Source organism: Pipistrellus hanaki, assembly GCF_964339955.1.
Source record: "Pipistrellus hanaki genome assembly, chromosome: 3".
Taxonomy (NCBI): Eukaryota; Metazoa; Chordata; class Mammalia; order Chiroptera; family Vespertilionidae; genus Pipistrellus; species Pipistrellus hanaki.
Window position 1 is genome coordinate 162,140,904 of NC_140505.1, and position 23,704 is coordinate 162,164,607.

General features: G+C 38.9%; 1 protein-coding gene across 5 annotated transcripts in view; it reads right to left on the bottom strand.

Moving 5' to 3' along the window:
- Positions 1–23,704, bottom strand: part of PLEKHA5 (pleckstrin homology domain containing A5) — a 204,369-nt gene that overhangs the window by 36,210 nt on the left and 144,455 nt on the right. For 4 of the 5 annotated variants that reach the window (XM_084877187.1, XM_084877188.1, XM_084877190.1 and 1 more), the window contains one exon: positions 23,056–23,139. In XM_084877187.1, coding sequence (XP_084733313.1) covers positions 23,056–23,139 — 84 coding nt within the window. Of the gene's footprint in view, positions 1–1,356; positions 1,438–19,467; positions 19,522–20,364; positions 20,485–23,055; positions 23,140–23,704 lie in introns of all 5 variants that reach the window. The other variant, XM_084877192.1, reaches the window with a different exon arrangement.

The following is a 23,704-nucleotide window of genomic DNA, read 5'->3' on the forward strand; positions in this document are numbered from 1 at the left end:
AAAAAGAAAAACCAAACCAAACCTAACCGAACAGGAACACCCAGGTTAGCACTTTTATTAACCTAATACAACCAAAATGGCTTTGATCTCAGATCAATTTAGCATCATACAAAACAATAAACAAATAGCTTTGACACAGAAAGGTGTCAATCCCAGAACACGTGCTGAGGTTCTCGGGGTATTACTTTGGAAGGAGGGTGGTGTAGGTTCTCTCATCTGTTGACTTTCAGAATGGAAAGGCTCCATTTTCTGTTGAAAAGTAAAGCTGTTTAACTTTAAATATTTAATACTTTCTCTCTTTATTGCAAATGCAAAACTATGCTCAATCACAAAATATACTTTAAATGTTCTGAAATCTGCTTGGAAGTGAGTCACCCTCCCCCCAGCTGTTTCAATTTCACAGCTGCAAGGCCACGATGCTGAGACAGCAAGGTGACTAAGGCAAACCAGAGTGACCTCAAGGCACTTTAAAAAACAACAGCAGATGTTTTACATATTTTAGTCAAAACATATATTCATTTTTCATGTTAGTTAATTTTCTTCTCTACGATTTAAGTAACTAACAGGTCATAGGCCACAGTAATTTGAGTGTTGAGGTGGAAGAAGCTGATGTTGCAGAACACACAGCTTAGAACATTGAGACCATGAAATAAAAAATAAATAAAAAAGTGGATAAGAATGTATAACATGACTTCTTTTGCAGATCTGCAGATTACCAAGGTCCTACATGAAAGCCAGCCAACTACATACATATTCCGAGTTAGGGGAAAAGAATGAGGAAAGATAGGACTATCTTGATAACTGCATAAGGATGATAAGAATACAGGGAGAAGATACTCCCAGTATGTTAAAAAATGGCCATCTGTAGGTTTTACCGGACCACAGTAGAGAAGCTAGATGTAAAGGACTTCCATACAAATATCACCTATTCCTAAAACATTGAGGGGAAGGGGGGTGGCCCTTAAAAGGAAAGAAAAAATAAATTAAAGTTTTTCCTAAAAATCAGTTATAATGTTTTTACAGTTAATCAATATTAATGGCAATATTAGTAAAAAATTTGCAATTGTACTGCAGACCTCCAAGTACATATCAATCAAATACTCTGCACAAAAACTTCAGGAAAATGGCACACTCAATATTCAACAGCAAAATGTTCAGCGAAGCCATGCTAAGAATACTGCAGCATCTTGAAAAGCATGGATGAATTGCATTTTTCCAAGTAGACAGAAACAAAAACAAAAAAAAATGGAATAAGAAAAACACTGATGTTATGAGTAACTCTGAGGATAAACCAAAACTGTCACTGAGGGATTTTGCAGATGATAAAGCAGTATCATTCACTGTCCAAGACCTTACTTGCTGGTACAGTTGGGGTCTTAGCGCCGAGTTCTCAATCATTGTGTGAACCATGGTGATAATAGGTTCATTTTCTTTCATCTATTTCAAATCAGGAGGAGCATACAGCAAACATCAGTTTACAGCATAGCTAGATTTGAAAGACGACACTGTAAATATAGCCTCTACTTTAATATCTTCCTAATAGTGCAGTTGTTTACATTTCACCCCACAGTTGTATAGATCTCGCTTATATAAACCATTTTGAAATATTTAATATTTTTATAGCATACATTTAAGGTGACACCAAAAAAAGCTTACTAAAGACAATATTGCTGCAACTAGGCTTTGCTTCATATATATAATCAGTATAGTCAATTAATAAACAATCCTACGTATAGAAAAGATGATAAAGCATCATGATTCCAAGGATAAACTAGAGGGTGATAACCAATGAACTTAAAAGGAGAGACACAGCCTCATTTGATTAAACAGTAAAAGAGCTTAAAATGATATTCAGTTCTTTATAAGGTTAATCATAAAATTTAGTTCTCTAAAACATTAAAATTTTAATGTCATAAGATATCCTGTCACTTAGACAAGCACACATTTTATTAGAGTTAATTTAGACCGACATTTATATATACTCTCTTTAGAATTTTCTCACAGTGTAACACCATATGCAGGATTATTTCAAGGATGTGCAAACTAAAATGCACTTAGCAAAGATTCAATGTGTCTCCCTAGCCCTGAAAAGGCTGAAGCCATGCCTCACATTTCCAGCGATGTTGTACTTAATTACTGCCTCTAGAAAAACATTTGTTTGAGCAGGCTCTGGACTCAAGAGTGAAAGCATTCAAAAGACAATCATGGTCTATGCCGAATCCGGTTTGGCTCAGTGGTAGAGCATCGGTCTGCGGACTGAAAGGTCCCGGGTTCGATTCCGGTCAAGGGCATGTACGTTGGTTGCGGGCACATCCCCGGTAGGGGGTGTGCAAGAGGCAGCTGGTTGATGTTTCTTTCTCATCGATGTTTCTAGCTTTCTATCTCTCTCCCTTCCTCTCTGTAAAAAATCAATAAAATATATTAAAAACAACAACAACAACAAAAAAACAAAACAAAAACAATCATGGTCTAGCTGGTCTGGCTCATGGATAGAGGGTTGGCCTGTGGACTGAAGGGTTCAGGGTTTGATTCCAGCCAAGGGCACATGCTCAGCTTTCGGGCTCAATCTCCTGCAAGGGGCGTGCAGGAGGCAGTCAATCAATGATTCTTTCTCATCATTGATGTTTCTATCTCTCCCTCTCTGAAATCAATAAAAATGTATTTTAAAAAAGAGAGAATCATTATAGTGTATATAGAATTAAAGGCCAACAGAGTTTACACCGTTTGTAAGCAGATAAGTCTGTTTATAATTGCAATTTGTGACACTTAGTTTAAATAGTTTTAATCCTCTATATTATAGAAAATAAGCATTTCTATCATGGTTAACCAAGGTTATTTTTACCGATTTAGCTAATCTACAACAAAAGTTTACTAATTTTAAGATTAATAAACACATAAAAGAAGCAAAAAAAAAAAAAATCAATCTTACAAACTGTGTATCTAGACAAGTTTATTTTCAGCCTAGCTTCCAATGTTTTATGTCAATAAAATGTTTTGGTTGTCAAATTAGAAACTTCCTGTGACTGGTTTAAGCTACTTTTTAAAAAGTTGTTTCCAAGCCAAATAATTTATTTTTAAATGTACACATCTACATTTTAGTCCAACTAGAATTTCTACATATTGGGGGAACTCAAACCTCCACATCGCTTAACCTCAAACTTCTTTTCCCCCTTCCAATATTATCCAACAGCATTCGTAGGTGACATCGCATGCATGCAGGAAACAATGCAGTACAGGTTGTATTTAGTGTTGGAAAGGAACTTATAAATAGAAAACTATAGGTATAATATTACCAATAGCTTAAGTCCCCATTCATTTTTGGTATGATGTAATTTGAATTTTCAAAGCAATCTCATCTATACTCCTTATTTCCCAACACCATGCCATGGAGATTAGACAAGAGTCCGTGACTCACGGATTACTGAGGGAGGGGGGTTTGGAGGTGGGAGAAGGGAGAGTGAAGGTCAGGGGCATGAAAGCTTTAGAAGTAATGAAGATCACATACAAATGTAACAGATACTCAGGGTCCCAAACTGAGATTTTTCACTGAGTCTTGGATATCTGGCACTACACACGGGCCACAGTGTGCAATGGCCAGTTCTGGCCCCTGGGCTCGCTCCTTTAAGAGAAACTCCAATAAGGCACAGTCAATGACTGTGTTCATACTCCAAGACTGCGGAATTTACTTAAAAATGTATTTAAAAAGGTCAGGGACAATACGGTTTCCGTAAAGAGGCATGATTCATCTAGTGAAAACTTTTTTTGGTTTAATCCTCACTCAAGGATATCTTTCCCTTTATTTTTTTTTTTAAAAAATTATTTTTCAAATATATATTTTTATTGATTTCAGAGAGGAAAGGAGGAGAGAGAGATAGGAACATCAATGAGAGAGAATCATTGATCGGCTGCATCCTGCATACCCTCTACCGGAGATCAAGCCCACAACCTGAGCATGAATCGAACCTGGGACTCTTCAGTCTGTAGGCTGATGCTCTATCCACTGAACCAAACCAGCTAGGGATCAAGTGATTTGTAGAGAGTGGAAGGGAGGGACACACACACACACACACACACACACACACACACACATATCGATGTGAGAGAGACACATCGATTGGTTGCCTCCTGCACGTGCCCCAACCAGGGATGGGATCAAGACTGCAACCAAGATTTGTGCCCTTGACAGAAATTGAACCTGGGACCTTTCAGGCTGTGTGCCAATATTCTATCCACTGAGCCAAACCAACTAGGTATAAACATGCATATTTACTTTGAGAGGGTAAATATGTATGCATATCAGGGAAGCCATGGTGTGTGATATGGAAATGCCTGTTTAATTTACATGTCAAAGATCATGAAATATTAAGTCACTAAGAAGGAATCAACTGGCTTAGGAACAGAAAAACTAAAAGCAAAAGTAATGCTTAAAATATACCAACTGCAGAGTGTATCAGAGTTGCTTCTAGAGTAGACTTTTTCATTGTGAAAAATTTCAAACATACACATCAGATCCTAGAATTTTTGAATCAGAAGGCCTCTCCTGAAAGCTGACAATTTAGTACAATGAAGGAATGAAAATGTTTGCAGCAATTATTTTGAACTGTGGGAATGTGGATTATTATTTTTTTCTTTTTCTGTAGTTCTCTACATTTCCCAAATTTTCTCTGCTGAGTAGATTCTGCTTTTCTAGTAATATCTGAAAAATGTATCAGAGAGTCAAGAATAAAAATACATAAACATAAAATATGCTATGGAATTATTATCCTCTAGCAAATACCCCTTGGTGACATAAAGAGGTAAGGAAAAATGTGAGCACCGTGTGTTCATATGTTCAATCCTGGAGGTCTCGAGTGCAGGGAGGCTCTGATCTACAGAACAGTTTTCCCAGCCTTTATTTTTTATTTATTTTTTAAAATATATTTTATTGATATTTTACAGAGAGGAAGGGAGAGGGTTAGAGAAGTTAGAAACATTGATGAGAGAGAAACATCGATCAGCTGCTTCCTGCACACCCCCAACCGGGGATGTGCCCGAAACCAATGTACATGCCCGCAACCAGAATTGAACCTGGGACCCTTCAGTCAGCAGACTGACGCTCTATCCACTGAGCCAAACCGGTTTCGGCCCAGCCTTTATTTTGACTTATGAGTCTACAGCCACATTTGAAGTGTCTTGGAAGAAATGTTAATGAATTAAACAGTAAACTACCCAATGCATTTGCAAATACATAGGACTATCTTATAATACTACATTTTATTCCTTTTTATTACTGGCTACTTCAGAAACCGAAGTTCAAGTGTGTATAGACCAGTGGTTTGTAACCTACACCAGGATCACTGGAGGACCTTAAAAAGAAGACAGTCGTTTTGATTCCCAGATAATTCTAACCTAAGTCTTGAGAATTTTTAATGTAGAGAATGTCATTAAAACATCAAGGTGGCGGGCTAGTCTAAAGATTCCTTTGGGCAGAATTCTGAAGGTGTTCAAGTAAGCCAAATGCAATTTTATAACAGTGGGCGTTCCTCAGCTCGTATACTCCTTGCGGGCCCATTTTACCCAAGGTGAAGAGATGGGGTAAGACAACATGCAGAAAGGCAGAAGCAGTGGGACCATCTCAGACTTCCCGTGGGCACCACACCCACTTAGTTCGTGACTCTCAGGAGGACTGGGTAGCGGGCTGTAACAATGGTCTGTCACCACATAAAGGACCTCTCTCCTCGTACCTGACATGCAACAGCTGAATTCAACTCAACACAATAATCAGAATCCCATATGAAGCAAGTTTGGCCCCTATTAGACAATTTCAATGATCTGACTGGAACCTTCACTCTTTGCAGATTTATTGAACTGGAAATAGCAGATCTGCTTTGTCTCCAAATACATCCTAGGCATAGGCTAGTGGTTCCTTTCACACAATTATCTCTGAAATACCCCATATTTTAATACTTAGAAACTGTCTTGTTTCTGTAACTTACACTGAAACCGCACGTTTTATCTGCCTTTTGCCACATAAACTTCGTAATAGTTTTTGAGTTACACTAGTAAAGTCTAACCTAAAAAATAAAATACAGAATGTTCCATGAGCTCTTTGGGATTTCGTCTTCAAGTTCTTGGAAATGGGAATAGCTAACAAATCTCTCCTGGCTTAAATACAAGAATCCTAGACAGCATTATGATAATGGTGTTAACGGCCGACATGCTTTGAGGAATGAGAGCAAGAGAAAGACTAATTAGTACATGGAGGATGTTTAATAATTTACTTGGGATTGAATTAAATGCTCTGCTTCCTGCTTTAATTCCTTCTTTGTAGTAACAGGTAATACAGGCTCAGGTTTCAGTTAATTGCTAAATTATAAAATGCCCATTATTTTATAATAATAAAAATGAGAATGTATGATTCAGACATTCCATTATTTTCATAATTAACTTCAGCAATTAAACAAGAAAACATTTAAGTGGAAACATCTTAAAAAATACACCTCGTTAGGCCAATGCATTTCTGCTTACCATAAAAACACCTATTTTTACTTGAAACTGTAAGTTCAAGTGTTTAGAAAAACTACCTAGAAAATCTGATACTTGTTTCTAGCGTCTTTCTCAGCTTTGAGATACCCTGAGTAATATGAATATAAAGCATTCTTTGTTACTATAAGAAATATCCTGATTTAAAAACTCATCACCACAAAACCTTTTCAACATGATTGTATGTAACTAGATCACACTTGCTAGGATCGGAAGCAGAACTTCCCAACTGACCCTGTGGGCTGGGAATGGGTCACAGGGGAGTGGAGATAGGGACCCGAGACCTCAGCGGGCCAGACATGCTCCCAACAGGACCTCCTCCAGGGTCTCCCAAGGCTGTACAAATATCGCCACTCTGTGTGTCATCCATCAAAAAGCTTAGAAAGCACTAAGATGGTGTTTGAGAAAAACTAGACTTCTTCTTTCTTTGGTGTTCCTAGCAATTATTATCCTCAGTTCTCAACCTGACTGGAAAAAAAAAAAAATTGGAGATTTAAAAATATATCCAGGGCTGGGTGAGCTCTGGCAATCCCGATTGGAGGGGGTCAGGGGCAGAGAGCCTGGAGTATTGGACACTTGGATTTTGTTTTTCTGAAGAGCCCCTGGAGGTTCTGACAGGTAACCAGGCTTGAGAACCAAGGTCCCATCCTGGCATTAAGGCAAGTAATTGAGGACTAATTCAACTGTCACCAGTATGGAGTTTTTCAAAGTTTTAACGGGTCAGTACAAAATGGTGGTCAGGATCCCTGCACAACTATCAAAAGATGAAAAATTTCCAACAATTATCTGAACACAAGTATTGCTTCTAGTGTAAAATATTCTGTTGTCATTGTATAAAATATAGCATCAAGAGACTTAAGCCCTTTAAAAAATAAACTAAGTCTTCTTATTAATAGTGTTAGTGGACTCAGCAGAATCAAAGGGAACCTGGGATGCTAGTCAGGAATCCAGTTTCTATTCGCCAGTTCTATTATTCTAGCGACTTCTAACTATTGGTTTCAAAGTCTCTTATCGCTACAGAAATTAGAGCAGATACAAACGCAAAAGGAACAGGATAATGTAACCCGTGAGATAAATGTACCTGAGAATTTTTAGGGGGAAGGGTAGGAAGGAGAACAGCAGTGAGCAGAGCCAGCATGTTCATTCATATAACTTAGCCTTAGAAAAGACTAATCCTCCAATCTTCCTTTAAGTATAAGAAGTGGTTAAGAAGTAGCTTAATTACTATTGTAGTTTAAAAGTTCATATAATAAATAACCTAGAATAGCACTGTCCAACAGAACGTCCTGTGATGACAGAAATGTCTACATCGGTGTGGTCCAATACAGAGCCACATCAGCACATGCGGCTCTTTCGCCTTCAAAATGTGTCTAGAGCCGGGACCGGTTTGGCTCAGTGGATAGAGTGTCGGCCTGCGGACTGAAGGGTCCCGGGTTCGATTCCGGTCAAGGGCATGTACCTTGGTTGCGGGCACATCCCCAGCGGGGGGTGTGCAAGAGGCAGCTGGTCGATGTTTCTCTCTCATCGACGTTTCTGACTCTCTGTCCCTCTCAATTCCTCTCTATGTAAAATCAATAAAATATATTAAAAAACAAAAACAAAATGTGTCTAGAGCAACTGAGGAAATGACTTTTACTAGTACTATTCCAAAAACATTAACTAATTTGAATGTAAATTTAAATAGCCACAAATGGCTAGTGGTTAACATATTAGACAGCAGGTCTAGAAATTCCAGACCAGTAAAATAAGTATAACTTTCCCCTGATCTGGATCTCATTCACAGGAGATGAAAACCGCTCAAGCTCTACCTTTTTTTTTTTTTTAAAAAAAATATATTTTATTGATTTTTTTTACAAAGAGGAAGGGAGAGAGATAGAGAGCTAGACACGTCGATGAGAGAGAAACATCGACCAAGCTGCCTTTTGTACACCCCCTACCGGGGATGTGCCCGCAACCAAGGTACATGCCCTTGACTGGAATCGAACCTGGGACCCTTCAGTCAGCAGACCGACGCTCTACCACTGAGCCAAACCAGTTTCGGCTCAAGCTCTATCTTGTAACTGAGTTTCCTTGAGTCTGAATCTGTGCTGACAGCTTCTTCTTCTTCTTCATCTTTTTTTTTTTTTTTTTTTTTAAGCGAGCTTTTGTCCTTCCTTGATAACCAATGAGAAGGCCAATTTCTGTGATTTTCCATTTAAATGGAAAATGGACTTTCCCTGTGTTCTAATGACATCTTAGAAAAAGAATTTTTTCTGTTGGGAATCTGTTTTAAGAATAGCAAAAACCCACTGATAGCCTAATCACTGAAGAATCCATTTCTTAAGAATGTCCTCCTGTGTAGATAATCAGCTCTTCAGATGTGAGGCAAAACTAAAAAGCCAAAGAATTTGACATGCCCCGGGCGAGGCTCTGAGGAATGCGAGGGCCTTTAAGGGCCTTTAACGCAGGCCATTTGGACAATGACAATGGAAATGCAGTCCACTCTCACTGGGCACATCTGAGCGGCCCAGAACCTGAGACTGAAGGCTGACTGACTACCTATTGAGACTACTCACTGTTTAACAGGAAGCAGGGAAATGTGAAGTGACTTTTTCAATAGAAGAATGTAAATAAGTCTCTTTATGACTGGTGGGGAAAAGTACGGAGGCCTATTTGAAAAATTTAAAGCAATTAGAATAAACGGACCATGTGGGAAGAATATTACAATTGCTATATATTTGAAAGAACCAGAAAGGAACAAGTTGGGAAACTAACATAGGAGTCTGACATCCCCTTAAAAAAAAACAAAACAAAACAAAACAAAAAAGACATTTCCAAACTGGCTTCAGAATATAGATAAAACCCACTTACTGAGAACTACCCTGAACCCAGCAGAACATAATTTTAAAGGCTACCATTTTGAGTTATATACCTGTGTTATATTTTGAAAAATGCTGAAGGTCTAAGCTAATGTCTTTATAAATCATTAACATATAATTGATCTCCAGTGAGATATATATATATGTGTATTTTTTTTTTATAGATTTCAGAGAAAAAGGGAGAGATAGAAACATCTATAAAGTGTAATTATGCTAATTAGGACAGCCTAATGACCTTCCGGATAGAGCTGGGGCTGTGAGGGCACGAATTTTGTGCATCGGGCCTCTAGTCAACGATAAGAGAGAATCATTGATCGGCTGCCTCCTGTAAGTCCCCCTAGTCCGCAACCCTGGCATGTGCCCTTAGGGGAAATTGAATCATGACCTCTTGGTTCATAGATCGATGCTCAACCACTTAGCCACACTGGCTGGGCCTTTGCAAGTGTTTTAACAATACAATTTTAAAGGGACAGAAGATACCAAAGTGGAAATATCTCTGTTAGCAAAAAAAGATATCTGTTCTGGCCATGGTTATGTACTCTAAAATATGTCTGAGCTTTAAATCAAAACTGAAATATCTTCTAGATGTAAAGATCTGGGTTTTATTAATACAATTGTACTTTACTGAGTTATAATTGGTACTGAGAAGCAAGATTCCTGCCATTAATTCAAAGACTTATCGGCTTATGTATGTAATTAAAGACATAATCAGACCTTAAGTTAACCCTACAAGTGTTTTTGGCATTTAGGCTCAACTTTATTTCCTTCTTGGGCTATAAAAACCACTTATGAATTCTTACTTTGTAAGCACTAACATGCTGCCCTACACTAAGCTCCATAAATCTTTGCTTAATAACTTTCTAAAAAAATATATAATAAAAACACAACATTGAACTGTTACACATTTTAGGAGGGGTGGGGAAATTCTGTTTTAATGAGGAGCTGATAGTCCTCAGGTAACAAAGATCAGCAGCCTGAAACAGAACTACTCTAAGTTTAAGAACAACTCCATTAATTTAAAAAAAGACAAAATTGATGAAAAAAAAATAAAATAAAATTCATGCCCTCGCCAGTTTGGCTCAGGGGATAGAGTGTGGACCAAAGGGTACCGGGTTTGATTTGGGTCAAGGGCATGTACCTCGGTTACAGGCTGGTCAGGGTGCATGCAGGAGGCAACCAATCGATGTGTTTCTTTCACACCAAGGTTTCTCTCTGTCTTTCCCTCACTCTCTTTAAAAATCAATGGTAAATTTGATCCTCAGGTGAGGATTAAAAAAAATACACCCAAAACCAAATAAATAAATACTTAAAAAAAAAAAAGTAAAATTCACTAATACAAAGCATTCCTCCTCGCTCTGTGATGTTAGGCAAGTTATTATAATAGAACAGACTGACTGGGAGTAAGTTCATTAAAACCGAACGGGGTTAAAAGCCACACGAGGCTATGGATGAGGAACCAGTGGGATACTGTACACACAGGTGCTTTGACAACTGTAAAATGACAGTCAAGCTATCAGGGTGCACAGATACCAGACAGGTGCACAGTGTAGAGAAAGGGTGTGCTTTGGAAATGCTTGAGGAACAAAGAGCCGCGGGCTGGAGAGAAGGGCTTACAGGGGAAAAGGTGTTTCCCAGGTTGGGGGTGGTAGTGGTGGAGTGAAGGTTTGAATGACAAACCGAAGAGAAACCTTCTTTTGTAGGGAACAGAAAGCTTGTGAAATTTCCCCGAGTTAGACAAAAGACATGTGGCAGGTGGTTTTTGCTCTGCCCGTGTTTAGTGACTCATTGTTGGGGGTGCACTGAGGGCAGAACTGCCAAATGGAGATCTCCATGAGCAACCAGAAACATAGAACTGAGACTGCGGAGAGGGAGAGTTTGTCTGAGGCACCTTTTGTGCACGGGGACCCACGGGGTGCTCATGCATGCGTAACGCCAATGTGCTGGCAAGCTGGTCTTTAGGGGAAACCCTGGGTCAGTGAAGGGTGAAAGCCGGCACAAATGCTTCCCTCTTCGGTTGCTCAGGTGGGCGATTCTGCAGTGTTTCTATGCATCTGTCCACAAGAACCAGCCAAATGAAGCTCTCACTGCCTACTGCAGTTGATAATACCGCCCTTCCTTCCTTGTTTACTCTCTTCACTCCTGTTGTACCACTCCCCAAAGGAAACTTTCTAAAAAATAAGCCCATGCCGAAACCGGTTTGGCTTAGTGGATAGAGTGTGGGCCTGCGGACTGAAAGGTCCCAGGTTCGATTCCGGTCAAGGGCATGTACCTTGGTTGAGGGCACATCCCTAGTAGGGGGTGTGCAAGAGGCAGCTGATTGATGATTCTCTCTCACTGATGTTTTTAACTTTCTATCCCTCTCTCTTCCTCTCTGTAAAAAATCAATATTACAAGATAGAGCTTGAGCCGAAACTGGTTTGGCTCAGTGGTAGAGCGTCGGTCTGCTGACTGAAGGGTCCCAGGTTCGATTCCGGTCAAGGACATGTACCTTGGTTGCGGGCACATCCCCGGTAGGAGGTGTGCAAGAGGCAGCTGGTTGATGATTCTCTCTCATCGATGTTTCTAACTCTCTATCCCTCTCTCTTCCTCTCTGTAAAAAAAATCAATAAAAAAAATATTTAAAACAATAAATAAAAAATAAGCCCACATCACAGGCTCTGCTTTTTGGGAGACACCCAGGGGCTAGAATGGAAAACAAAAAGGTGACAATTGGTAAAATGACTGGGTGGACACCAAGAAAAAGGGAGAGATGAGTTACTGGCAAGAAGCAGGGGAACCATGGTAATATGGTGTAAGCAATGGCGAGGCCAAGAGGTCAGAGTACTGACACACGTACACTGTTACTCCGCATTCCAAATTCTATTCTACCCACCGTCTTCTTAAAAGTTCTGCCGCTGTGATGTCACGTTCAGCCTAAGAATTTTCTGGGTGTCACCCCTTTCTCTCCCCATTACTTTTAAGATCACATAATCAGAGGAAAGTGGCAGGAAAAGAAAAAGAAAAAAGGAGGAATGGGATGTGAGGGAAAGAGAGACAGTATCGTTCTTAACAGCCAGGCATAAGAAAATATAGATATGCTGTACCATCTAACTACTTTGGGTGAGCAAGCGTTAAAGAACACATGTTCCGTTTTCTAGTTTCCTTGGTTTGCTTTTTCCAAATGCCTCTTCTACATCGCCTAGAAACATTACCGTGTGGAGCTCTCAATCATCCTTAGAAATTGAAGCTCCAGGACCCCTTGAAATATGAGAGAAAATGGGATCTTGTCTAATAGCTCTCGGTAGAATGAAGTTGCTGAGTTGACATGAACAATGAAAGCCATCAAGGATCTTTTCAATCATCTTGTTAGCATTTCTTCCCTCGGAGGGAAGCTGTCTTTCAGGAACACAAAGAACAAAATGCAAAAAAGTTCTCTGGGGTTTTTACCTCGAAGGGTTTCAGCACCAATTACACACACCCAGCTAACCATTCCTTTTCTGCATTTCCCTTGGCATGGTTTGTTTAAAAGTGGCCGGAGTTCCCGTCCATAGAGTTTTCTCACTGTGGTTTCTTGAAAGGATTTAGAAAGCGTACTGATAAGGAATGTCCTCAGCAACCAATGACAGAATATTAGATTTCTCTCAAAAGTCACTAGTAGTTTTAGTATACAGTTCATGAAGTATTAGTGTTTACTAGAAAATCGTATCATAAGATCTGAATAATATGAGCCTGAGCTGGTTTGGCGATAGAGTGCCAGCCTGTGGACTGAAGATTCAGTGAAGGGCACATGCCTGGGGTTGCGGGCTCCAATCAATGACTCTCATCATTGATGTTTCTATCTTTCTCTCCATCTCCTTTCCTCTCTGAAATAAATAAAAATGTATTTAAAAAAAAACACAAACAAAATCTGAATAATATGAAACTTTTGCAAATTCAAAACGTTAGCTTACTCTCCAAGATGTTTTATAAGTATTAAGCAAAACTGATTTTATCCTTCCCACAAGTACTTGATAGTACTTTACAAAAATGTGCTGATAAAACGAGACAGAAGGATTTAGCTACTGACTCTTGTGAACCTTAAACATGTTCATGTAACAAGGAACACCATAGGAATGCTGAAGCTGTATGCTTCTTTTTGTCTACGATGGCAACCTGGGTTGTCATGGGAAACCTCCAGCTCCTCTGTGAGAATTTAAGGATAAGGCCCTTTAGCCACGTGGTATGAGAGAATTGAGAAAACAGATGCAAATTGAGTCATCCCCAGTGGAGTTGGAGCTGTCCTTCCAGAGGAAGGCCTTGCACACCTCTTGCTCCTTTGGAATGTGTGAGCTGGGCAAAATAACCTTTGAACTGGGCCAAACCAACATTGTCTCCCAAACAACTGAGTGTAAAGCTAACAGCCAGGCAGACACCCAGACTAGGGGACTGAAAATTCAGTACGTTCTTTAGAAGTTGCACCACTATGAATAGCTAAAGAATAACTCATTAGCACCAACAGAAATTCCCTCCTTCTATTCACGTAATGATTTCCTTTCGTTTCTCATAAAACTCCTTGCCTTTACCCCGTAATCAAGACAGGATTTGGGTGTCTGCCTGAATCTATGCCCCCAGATTGCAATTCTTTTTCATCTCAAAGAAATGCTTGTTTCCTCTTACTGTGGCCTTTTCTTTTTAGGGCTAGCAGAATATACTATTATAGTTGATGCTATCTTCAGAAATGACTTAGGTACGTTCTAGCTGGGGGGAGATAGTCCAGCTGCGTAGAGGCAAATGAAGTTCATTAAATGATGATAGCAGAGGCATATTCTTTCCTCAAAAAATAACTTTTTAATAAAAAAATATATTTTATTGATTTTTCACAGAGAGGAAGAGAGAGGATAGAGAGTCAGAAACATCGATGAAAGAGAATCATCGATCAGCTGCCTCTTGCACACCCCCTACCGGGGATGTGCCCGCAACCAAGGTACATGACCTTGACCGGAATCGAACCTGGGACCTTTCAGTCCGCAGGCCGACGCTCTATCCACTGAGCCAAACCGGTCTCGGCAAAAAATAACTTTTGAATACATTGGGCACGGGCAATCCCCAACATAAGTGTCACCAACTGAGGCATGTCCCTTTCGTTCCCATTCTCATGCAGGTGTCTCTGATGCAATTAACCATACTGACTCTTAAAGGGAGAGGAGTGAAGTCACAGTTTTAAGGGCAGTTTGTGACAGTACACTCAATGTCACTACACTCTTATATTTAAAAGATGAAAAAAATACCTGCTGCGGGACCAGTGCAAGTAAAGCTCAGCTTTGTTAAACTGCAGAAGTCAAACTCGATGAGCTGCAGCTGGCATTCTCAGAGAGCGTGACTGGCTGCTGAAGAGGTGTAATAGCAAAGGCGAGGGTTGCTATATACTCAGTTCACCCACAAGGGGGCAGCATGCTTAAAAAACTCTTGTGAAACACTGCTCCAAGTTTCTTGATCCTATCTCTCCCACACTGTGTATCTCTTAGCATCTCATTTTCCATTATCGCTGCCTAACGCGGAAACTGACAGGAAGGTTTCAGGAAGAAGGAAAAGGAAACATCACCTAAATTCCCCCATAACTGTTCTTCAATCACTAATAACAGGAAATCAGAAAGAGAAAGCAAGTGCCGGAGAAAGAAACAAGTGGAAGGAGCTAAAATAGGAGGAAAGCTGATGAAGGGATGGGATGTGTTCGAATTTCCTCATTCCTACTAATCCTCCCTTCATGACTGCTCAGAGAGCCCCAGCCTTTGCTCCACGTCTTCATCCTGTCTTGGTTTCTAATGATCATCATTATTAGGACAACTTATGTACAGAAGTGCTTTTAAAAATAACAAGAGCTCTGCTAGAATCTCCCCCCTTGCCACCCCCCATTTTGAAGTATACCTGCTTAGCTCCTCTTCAGCTCCTGGTCTAGATTCTAAAACCCTAGCTTCACTTCCTTGCTCAGTCCAACCAGTTCTACCGGAGCCAAGGACTAGACACTAGTTAGGGTACATGACACACACAGTAAGTAGAGTTGTTAGGTATACTAGACACAGCGTTTTATGGCCTGGACTGGGAATTTAACCAACAGGGTTACTATTAGAAAATAATTTAACAACCAGTACGGGTACAGGAACCCAAACAACCAGTGTGCCCTTCCTATATCTTACAGCTGAACACCAGATGGCTGACTACAATAAGGTGCTCTGGAAACCATTACCTCAACTAGAGGCCCGGTGCACAAAATCTGTGTAAGAGTGGGCCTGCCTTCCTCCTGCTGCCAGCACCAGCTTCCCTCTGGCACCCGGGATTCGGGCTTCCCTCTAGTTCTGGCTTCATTTGGAAGGATGGCGGGTCTAATTAGCATAGTATTCTTTTATTATTATAGACGAATTATGTTTAACTCCACAGAAACATCAGGAACTCCTAACCATCAAATGATCGTTCAGCAGGGCCATACAGTCACAAAAATCATGCTCAATCTGCCCTGTTCTGAGAAGAAAGTGTAGCATGATATTCTCTTTTCCCTCACTCTCAAGGCACTACGACATTCCCTTCCGGAGGCTACTCCATTATAAGGGCGGGTAACCGTGAACTTATTTCCCACTTCCTGGGAAGTACAGACCCATTGCAAAATTTTACTGACAGAGCCTGCCACCCTTTCTGGATTCTGCTAGGAAGAGAAATAAACAAGGGAAAACTAATAAATGTTAAATCAATTTTATAGGTATATTTTAGGATGAAGCTTGCAAGTTTCATTTAAATTGTAACCAAAAGTTCGTCTCATATTCGGTGATAAGTAAGCTGAGTGAGAAGAAAATGAGCTACTGATATATTATGTACTTATTCATTTAAGAAACAGGACCTGGATGAGGTACATAAAGTACACAGTTAGCATTATTGTATATTCCCAGGTAATACTATGGAACTATATTTTCTGGAAATTCACAAAAATAACAAATAAACCTACATTAGTCTTTTTAAAAAATATATTTTGCTGATTTTTTTTACAGAGAGGAAGGGAAGGAGAGAGAAACATCGATGAGAGAGAAACATGCGATCAGTTGCCTCCTGCACACCTCTTCCTGGTTATGTGCCCACAACCAAGGTACATGCCTTTGAACGGAACCGAACATGAGACCTTTCATTCCACAGGCTGACCCTCTATTCACTGAGCCAAACTGGTTAGGCAACCTACACTAGTCTTAATAAATGTAGACTCTGAATAGTCTACTGAGCTATAAAAACAAACAAACTAAAATAGTATACTTCAAAATGAAAACAACAACAACAACAAAAAACGCAGGGAGAAATTCTACCAAAGCTTTTGTTATTTTTAAAAGCACTTCTGTACATAACTTGTCCTCATAATGATAAGTAGAAACCAAATTATATTGCTCAACTTACAGATATCAGAAGTCAAGATTTTTGGATTGACTGTGTAATATGTTAGTCCTCAGAATTCCAATAGGTATTTTTAATTATTATTGCAAGTATTCCAGAAATATAAGAAATGAATTTACTTGTGAAGCAACTCAGAGACCAACCCTTTGTTTTATTTTCGTGAATAATGACAGGAATTGAAAGAACTTAAATCAATTAAAATTCTTCTTTGATGATGGTGGAGTGTGACAAGGGGCAGGAGGAAGGTGAATTTGTTGGCCTTAGGCTATTCTGATGATTTATTAGAGCAAGCAGAACAAGGGTTGAAAATGTGTATCAATTAGTACATGTTCATTTGGTATGATAAATAGCATAAAATGGGACCAGAGCCTTTTCCTTTCACTTTAAGATTTTAAAATCTATTTCCCAATTTGTACTTATATAAAACTGATGAATTAATTTATAAACCCAGGCAAACACTAATGCCTATAAAATTAACAGACCTGGTAATTTAAAGTAGGTTACCGGCAGTAACAAGATTAAAAGCTGGAAATGTTTGAGCTGAATAAAAATTTATTATTAAATTTCAAAGTTATTAATAATTATTTTTATAAAACTTAGTAAGCTTACTACTGATATGAAATATAGGATAGTAAAAAATAAGATGCGAAAGCAGCAGTTATTTGAAACCATAAGTTTTGATTTAAAGAGAGATTTTCTTTAGGAAACCGTAAGGACATACGCATTTAGGAATACCGGTATCTGAGTTTCTGAGCGAAGCTCCCATCGTGTTTTTATAAATTGTCCGATTATCTAAAATTGGCCCAATATTGTTTCCCTTCAGACATAGTCTCAATTCAAAGCAATTCAAGCAGTCAGATTCTGTAATTATTTTTAATATGTTTTTGGTTGATTTCAGAGACTGGGAGGGAGAGATACTAGTAAACATCCATCGGTTGTCTCCTGACTGGGAACTGAACCAGGGACCTTTTTTGGTGCATGAGGAGATGCTGAACCAACGGGGACACACTGGCCAGGACAGGTTCTGTAATGCTTTACATTATCGTATTACTTAAGGGTTGGAATAATACAACTTTATTTTAGGATCTAACACAAGAAAAAGGTGGATTACTGGAAAACCTCTGCTGCCATGTTGAGAGACTAGAGAGGCTCAATAAAAAGTTGAGATTGTAGAAGCCTCCTCTAGGACCACTGGCCGGGTGCAATGGGAAGGCTCAGCAGAGCATGCTCAGAGAGGAAACTGCCACTGTGGTCTGGGTCGCCCAGGTAAAGGGAAGGTTCCTTTGTCCGGGGAAAGAGAGCTGAGGAGGAGCATCTCAGCAAAGAGTGGTATTTTCGATATATTGACCTGTCCTTCCCTAAGATTTTCTCCAGTTCTATGCCTCTGCAATTCCAGTTTTGATTATTGGGGTGAATAATAAATTACAGCAAACCACTAGGTTTACTTCTAGGGAATTGCGATAACTTCAATTCAAATTTATATCACTGTGTTTTAAGCCTCATTTTTGTAACATTCCACTGTTTTTCTGCGCTATCTCTAGCTTTTTTAGATAAAGGAGTTTTAAGACCACTATTTCCCATGTATCGTAGTAGTGTTTTGGCAGTGTGGAATTTTGAGGGGAGACTTTTTTTTTTTTAGGGTGCTTTCAAAGTATACCACATACACTGGTGAAATTTCAGTAGCACCAGTCCTGGAGGGAAAATCTGAATTTGGACTCACGAATGCTGATTTCTAAAGCATCCTCATTGGCAAAAATCATGAAGAAAACGTTTTGCGGAAAAATAAATAAATTTTACGTTTACCAATATATGTATTTTTTTTTTAATTAAAGGAAGAATGACTTAACACCTTATAAAGGGTTATCCTAATGTAAAATCCCCCTTTAAATTAGAAAAATAACTTAAAAAAGCATTACATTATTTTGTTTCAAACAGGCAAAGATAAACATCATCTTTTCCACAGTAACTTCTTTCATGGTAAAATATTCAAGCATGAATATTTTAAAAACAAGCTCAAAATGGATTTACTGAAGAGATGCTGTTTAAGAACATTAAATTCTCATCCAATCAAAATCAAATAGAGAATTTCATAAAAACTGGAACGTGGAAGTGCCAGTCCTGGCTCACGAGCTGCCTGCCACTCTCACTTTTGAATCTTCACCTTAACCAGTCCCACTCATTGCCACCACGGAGTGAAACGGACTCTGTGGCTTAGCAAAGACCCAGCCCTGGGAGGAGATGACAAATAAGGGTGTAGGACGCACATTCAAAAATTATCTTCAGGCTCCACTTCACCTGTCCGTAAACTCCCCCTGGGGGAACAGACTGCACTGCACCTGCCCTCCTCCCCTCCCACCAGAGCAGGCCCAGCGTGGCGCCCCTCTCTTTACGGTCAAGGCCACGCTGAGATAAGCTTTGATGAGGAGGAGGTTTCTTGGGATGATAAAGAAGTCTAGAGAATCCAAGATCTCACTTCCAGGTGACCCAGCATCTGCGTCCCTGCTCCTTTCCTCTACAACTGCCTTTCTACCTGTTGTTATGGTATTCCTGAATTTACCCAGCTATGGATGTCTCATCCCGTCACTTGTAAAAGTCATGCTCTTAACTCAAAACGACAGAGATATCTAAGTAGCCTGAAAAATTGCACTACATTTAGAGTTCTCTTAGGCATTATATGTTAAGAAAGTTCTACAAATCCCACCTGATGATCCAAATAAATGGTGTTCCTTTGAAGATGATGCGAAAGAATTTCATTCTAGTAGGCATCAATCAAGAAACAAAGGAGTAGAGAAAGAAGGGGCAGAATTCATGAAAAGGTCAATTTTGAAATAAGAAAAAGCAGGTAGTTTACCACAACCTATAATATCACAATATCACGGTAACTCTGATACACATGCTCCCCTATACAGATGACATATGAAATTATTGTAAGATTATACTTAGTTTTCTAAGAAATTAAGTGGACATGCACACAGCCGAAATGTTAAGCAGAAAAATCCTTCACATGGCTTCAGCAGACACAATGGTAGAAGCTTTCCAGGTTAATTCTTTTCTGCAGCATAGTAATGCTTCTTTGGATCTTTCTCATATAATTAGAGGCTATTAAACCCTTTGAGAAATGTTTACATGTGTCCATTCTTTTTTAATCAAGAACAAAAGAAATATCTTAAAAGTAATCTCTGATATTTAATAAGTAGTATTAGAACTATAATCAATATAGTAGTATTAGAACTATAATCAATTTTCACCTTATTGCTTGATGGGAAATTATAGGACTTTTCAATATCCGTCTTACCAGAGGCGGAAGTTACAGGATTTGGTTAGGTGACAACACTATTTTGAAGTCTGTTTGAATGTCACTGCTCACAACCAAAAGTTGGCAGGGAAGGGGGTGGATGGAAGGCTAAGGAGCAATGCATCCTCCCGGTATTTTAAGAGGATGTGCAAACACGTGAGTTCTCAAAGGGTCAATAGGAGATCCTAACATTGCTGTCCTTGCGATGACAGTATGGGCTCATGCTCACCACCAATGACCCCGATCAGACTGATTAATAGATGACAATGGCAGACGACACAGACAACGCTGTTCATAGCTGACCTTCGGGCTGTGGGCCTCGAGCTTTAGCTGCATGAGCTGTGCTAACGTGTGCTCCCGGATACTACTCAGTTCCGCTTGCTGCCGTCTCAGCTTTATGAGCAGCAGCGTAAGCTCCTCTGGCTGAAGGAGTACAATTTAAGAATCCAAACAGTGGAAAACAGATTAATGGTTGTCTTAAGGGACAAGACATTAAACCAAGATTTCTTGGCAAGTTTCCTCTCATGGCTGACATCAAACATAGCACCTAAGCACTATGATGATAGGTCCTACATAAATGCATAGACATCTAGAGAAATAGAAGGAACAGTGTTATTTTAAAAGAAGGGCAAAAAGGCAGTATATTAAGGCAATTTTCTCAGAACTCATGAGAGAAATTTAAATGTTAAGCATAAAAAAAAAAAAAAAGCATACTGCTAAAAAGCATGACAAAGATTGCATATTAGAGGTATCAAAAGATTATTAAAACTAGTTCAATAAGATGTTTTAAAATGATACTTAAGACTTTTACACCAACAGAATAATACTGACATGTCCAACCCTCTATTTTACAAAATAGAAGGTAAATAGAAAGAATTAAAATTCACATAACACTTGGACGATACCTTTCCATCATTAAACTTAGTACCTGGGATCTGTTCATTGCTTTCCAGTTATGTTTTTAAATGCCACTGGCAGTACCTTCATAGGATAAAAAAACAGTTTTGACTTTTTAAGAAAAAAAAAACAAAACCAAAAAACTGAATATTCATAGAAAGTTTTCATCAGTTCAGCAACCTCCTTCTACCTTCTGGGGAAAGCAGAGAATCATTGTGGTTTCCAACTGGTTCCTATCACCCCCAAGAGGGAGAAAAATCCGAAGGTAGATAAGATTCCCCACCAGGCCGATCTGGTAAGTTTTTCTTTGTTAGAAATACAGTAAAGTATGAACGCTGGCAGTGTTATGAGCCATAAAACAGCAGTGGGCGTTTCTCTGAGCATGGCTCCGATTAAAAACTGCAGCCAGGCCAGAGGGAGGCCCTCCTCACCTCAGGGCTACAGGGTGCTTTCAAACTTCCAGGCCAAAAGCTTCCCTGAGATCAACTGATTTTCCCCTCAGCACAGCTTTATACCAGCTTCCTCCTGTTGTTCATTTGCTGTTGCTCTTTTTTACCCCATACCGTTTTATTTTTAGGGACAAAAATAATCTTAAATTATTACTTAAAATGACATTAGAAACTTGGGCCTTGAGGTGAGAAAAAACATCAGAAGTAAATAAACCAGTTGCTACTGGCTTCTTTAGATAAAAACTGAGTTTAGAGATGAGACAAAAGTCTTTTACAGTAATAGTCTAAGAATGTGTGTATGACTTGAAGAAGAAATTTCGTAACAAAAAGAATAGTTGCTTTTAAACTGATGCTAACCGCATCTTGTGACCTCATGACTGTGGGTAGTCTCTGTCTTATGACCAAGCCCCTGAGGCCTGACCAGGCAGAGGGTAGGGTGGAGTAAGAGAAACAAATACCAGAGTGCTATTTGGCAGACATACCAAGAGAAATCTTCAAACTCTGGTATGTTGTTTATGGAGTTAAAAAGATAAAGAGATATTCCCACAGAAGGATGGAATATTCCAATTAAGTTTACAAGATATTTGAATTTTGAATCAAAATAAAAAAGAGGCACATCTGACTGCCTCAAAAGTAGATGCTAAATAATTTTTATCCTAAATACCCACTAGAGGGAGCAAGGCAGAAGAAATATTTTATAATATGACATTTAGCATTATCTCATGTCTAATGTCTGTTAGTTAGATTTACAATTTAGTATTTTAAAATTCCAACATCTAAAAGTTTTTAATTTTAGTCAAGCAATATTTTAACCTTGAATGAATAAATCGCAAGTAATTTAAAGCCAGGGAATCTTCCTTATATCTAAGTGTATAAAAGATAAAAGAATGTTTGTAAAATACACCTATGATGAATTTGTTCTGATTACTGCAGGAAGAGAATTTTAAATAAGGAACGACTACAGCATATAGGTCTTCAAATCACATCTCCACAGAAAGCGAAACTACCTACTGAGAGACACTAAAGCATAGTTCTCCTGATAAAAGAATGCCATTAAATAAAATGATGAAAAGTCATCTTTTCTCTTTAACTTGAATAATAGTGTCCTGATAATATAGCTCCTTCTCACCTTGAACGTAACACTGATAATAAAATGATAATGATTAAGTATTTTTATAGTCTCTCTTTCTCTTCATAAATATGCAAATTAGTTTTTATTCTGCTCCAAAGTAGTTAATCTATCTAAAAATCCACAGGAGAAACTTCTTATGAGGCTTGTAGTTTTGACTACACATGGCTGCTTGCTGAATTGGTTCCACTAATGACCTATTCCAACTTCTGTCTTAAGGATGAGGGGATCAACACCCAACGCAGTAGAGAAACCCACTCAGGTTCTACAATAAAAGGTCAAAATACGATCTTAGATGGAGGCAGTCAGACATTGTAGGGAGAGCTGTCCAGCTGGACTCTGAAATGGCTACATGATTCCAAATTCTTCTGATGAGCATTCTCTTCCACAAAAACATGCAGGGCTTTTCTTTGGGAGGCACCGGTTTGAAAATTCAAACTTACAAGCTATGTCAGATATGTGCTATCATGTCAGCACATACATAAAACACGATATGGTAAACAGAGATATCATACTCACTGTTTTGCCTTGCAGGCTCTGGGGACTGACAGACTGTAGAGTCAGGCCAGCTGGCATTGACCTCCTGTCAGGCACATAGACATGCTAGGAAAACAAAGGCACAACATACATATTTCTGTGGTCAATGTGAGAGATGAGAAATCTTAAATTTACAGTGTAGAATACCATTTAAAAATTGCTGTAGTGCTTATGAGAGAAGATAGATAGTGGTGGAGGTGAAAAAGGATATTGGAGGTTTGTGTGTGTGTGGGGGGAGTAAATGGTGATAGAAAAACAAATAAAATAAAGAAAAATAAATAAAATAATTAAAAACAAACAAAACAAAAAAACCAAAACAACAACCCCCCCCCCCCAAAAAAAAATACTTAAATTTCTTGACTAAAATATAGATGCCGACAGGGTAATTCTCTATCGCTCAGTGGTTCTTCAACTTATTGATCTTAGGAGCCCTTTATATCCTTAAAAAGAAAATTTACTGACAAGGGGGATACTGTTTTGCAGTTCTAAAAATCTCTCTAATGTCTGGCTAGATTTTCATATTTGCTGCTGTATTCAATCTATTGTGATAATCTTTCTAGTGGAAGTACACAAAGAAAATCCCACCTACAATATATACATAGATATTGAAAAGGAAGAACTTCAATAGTTT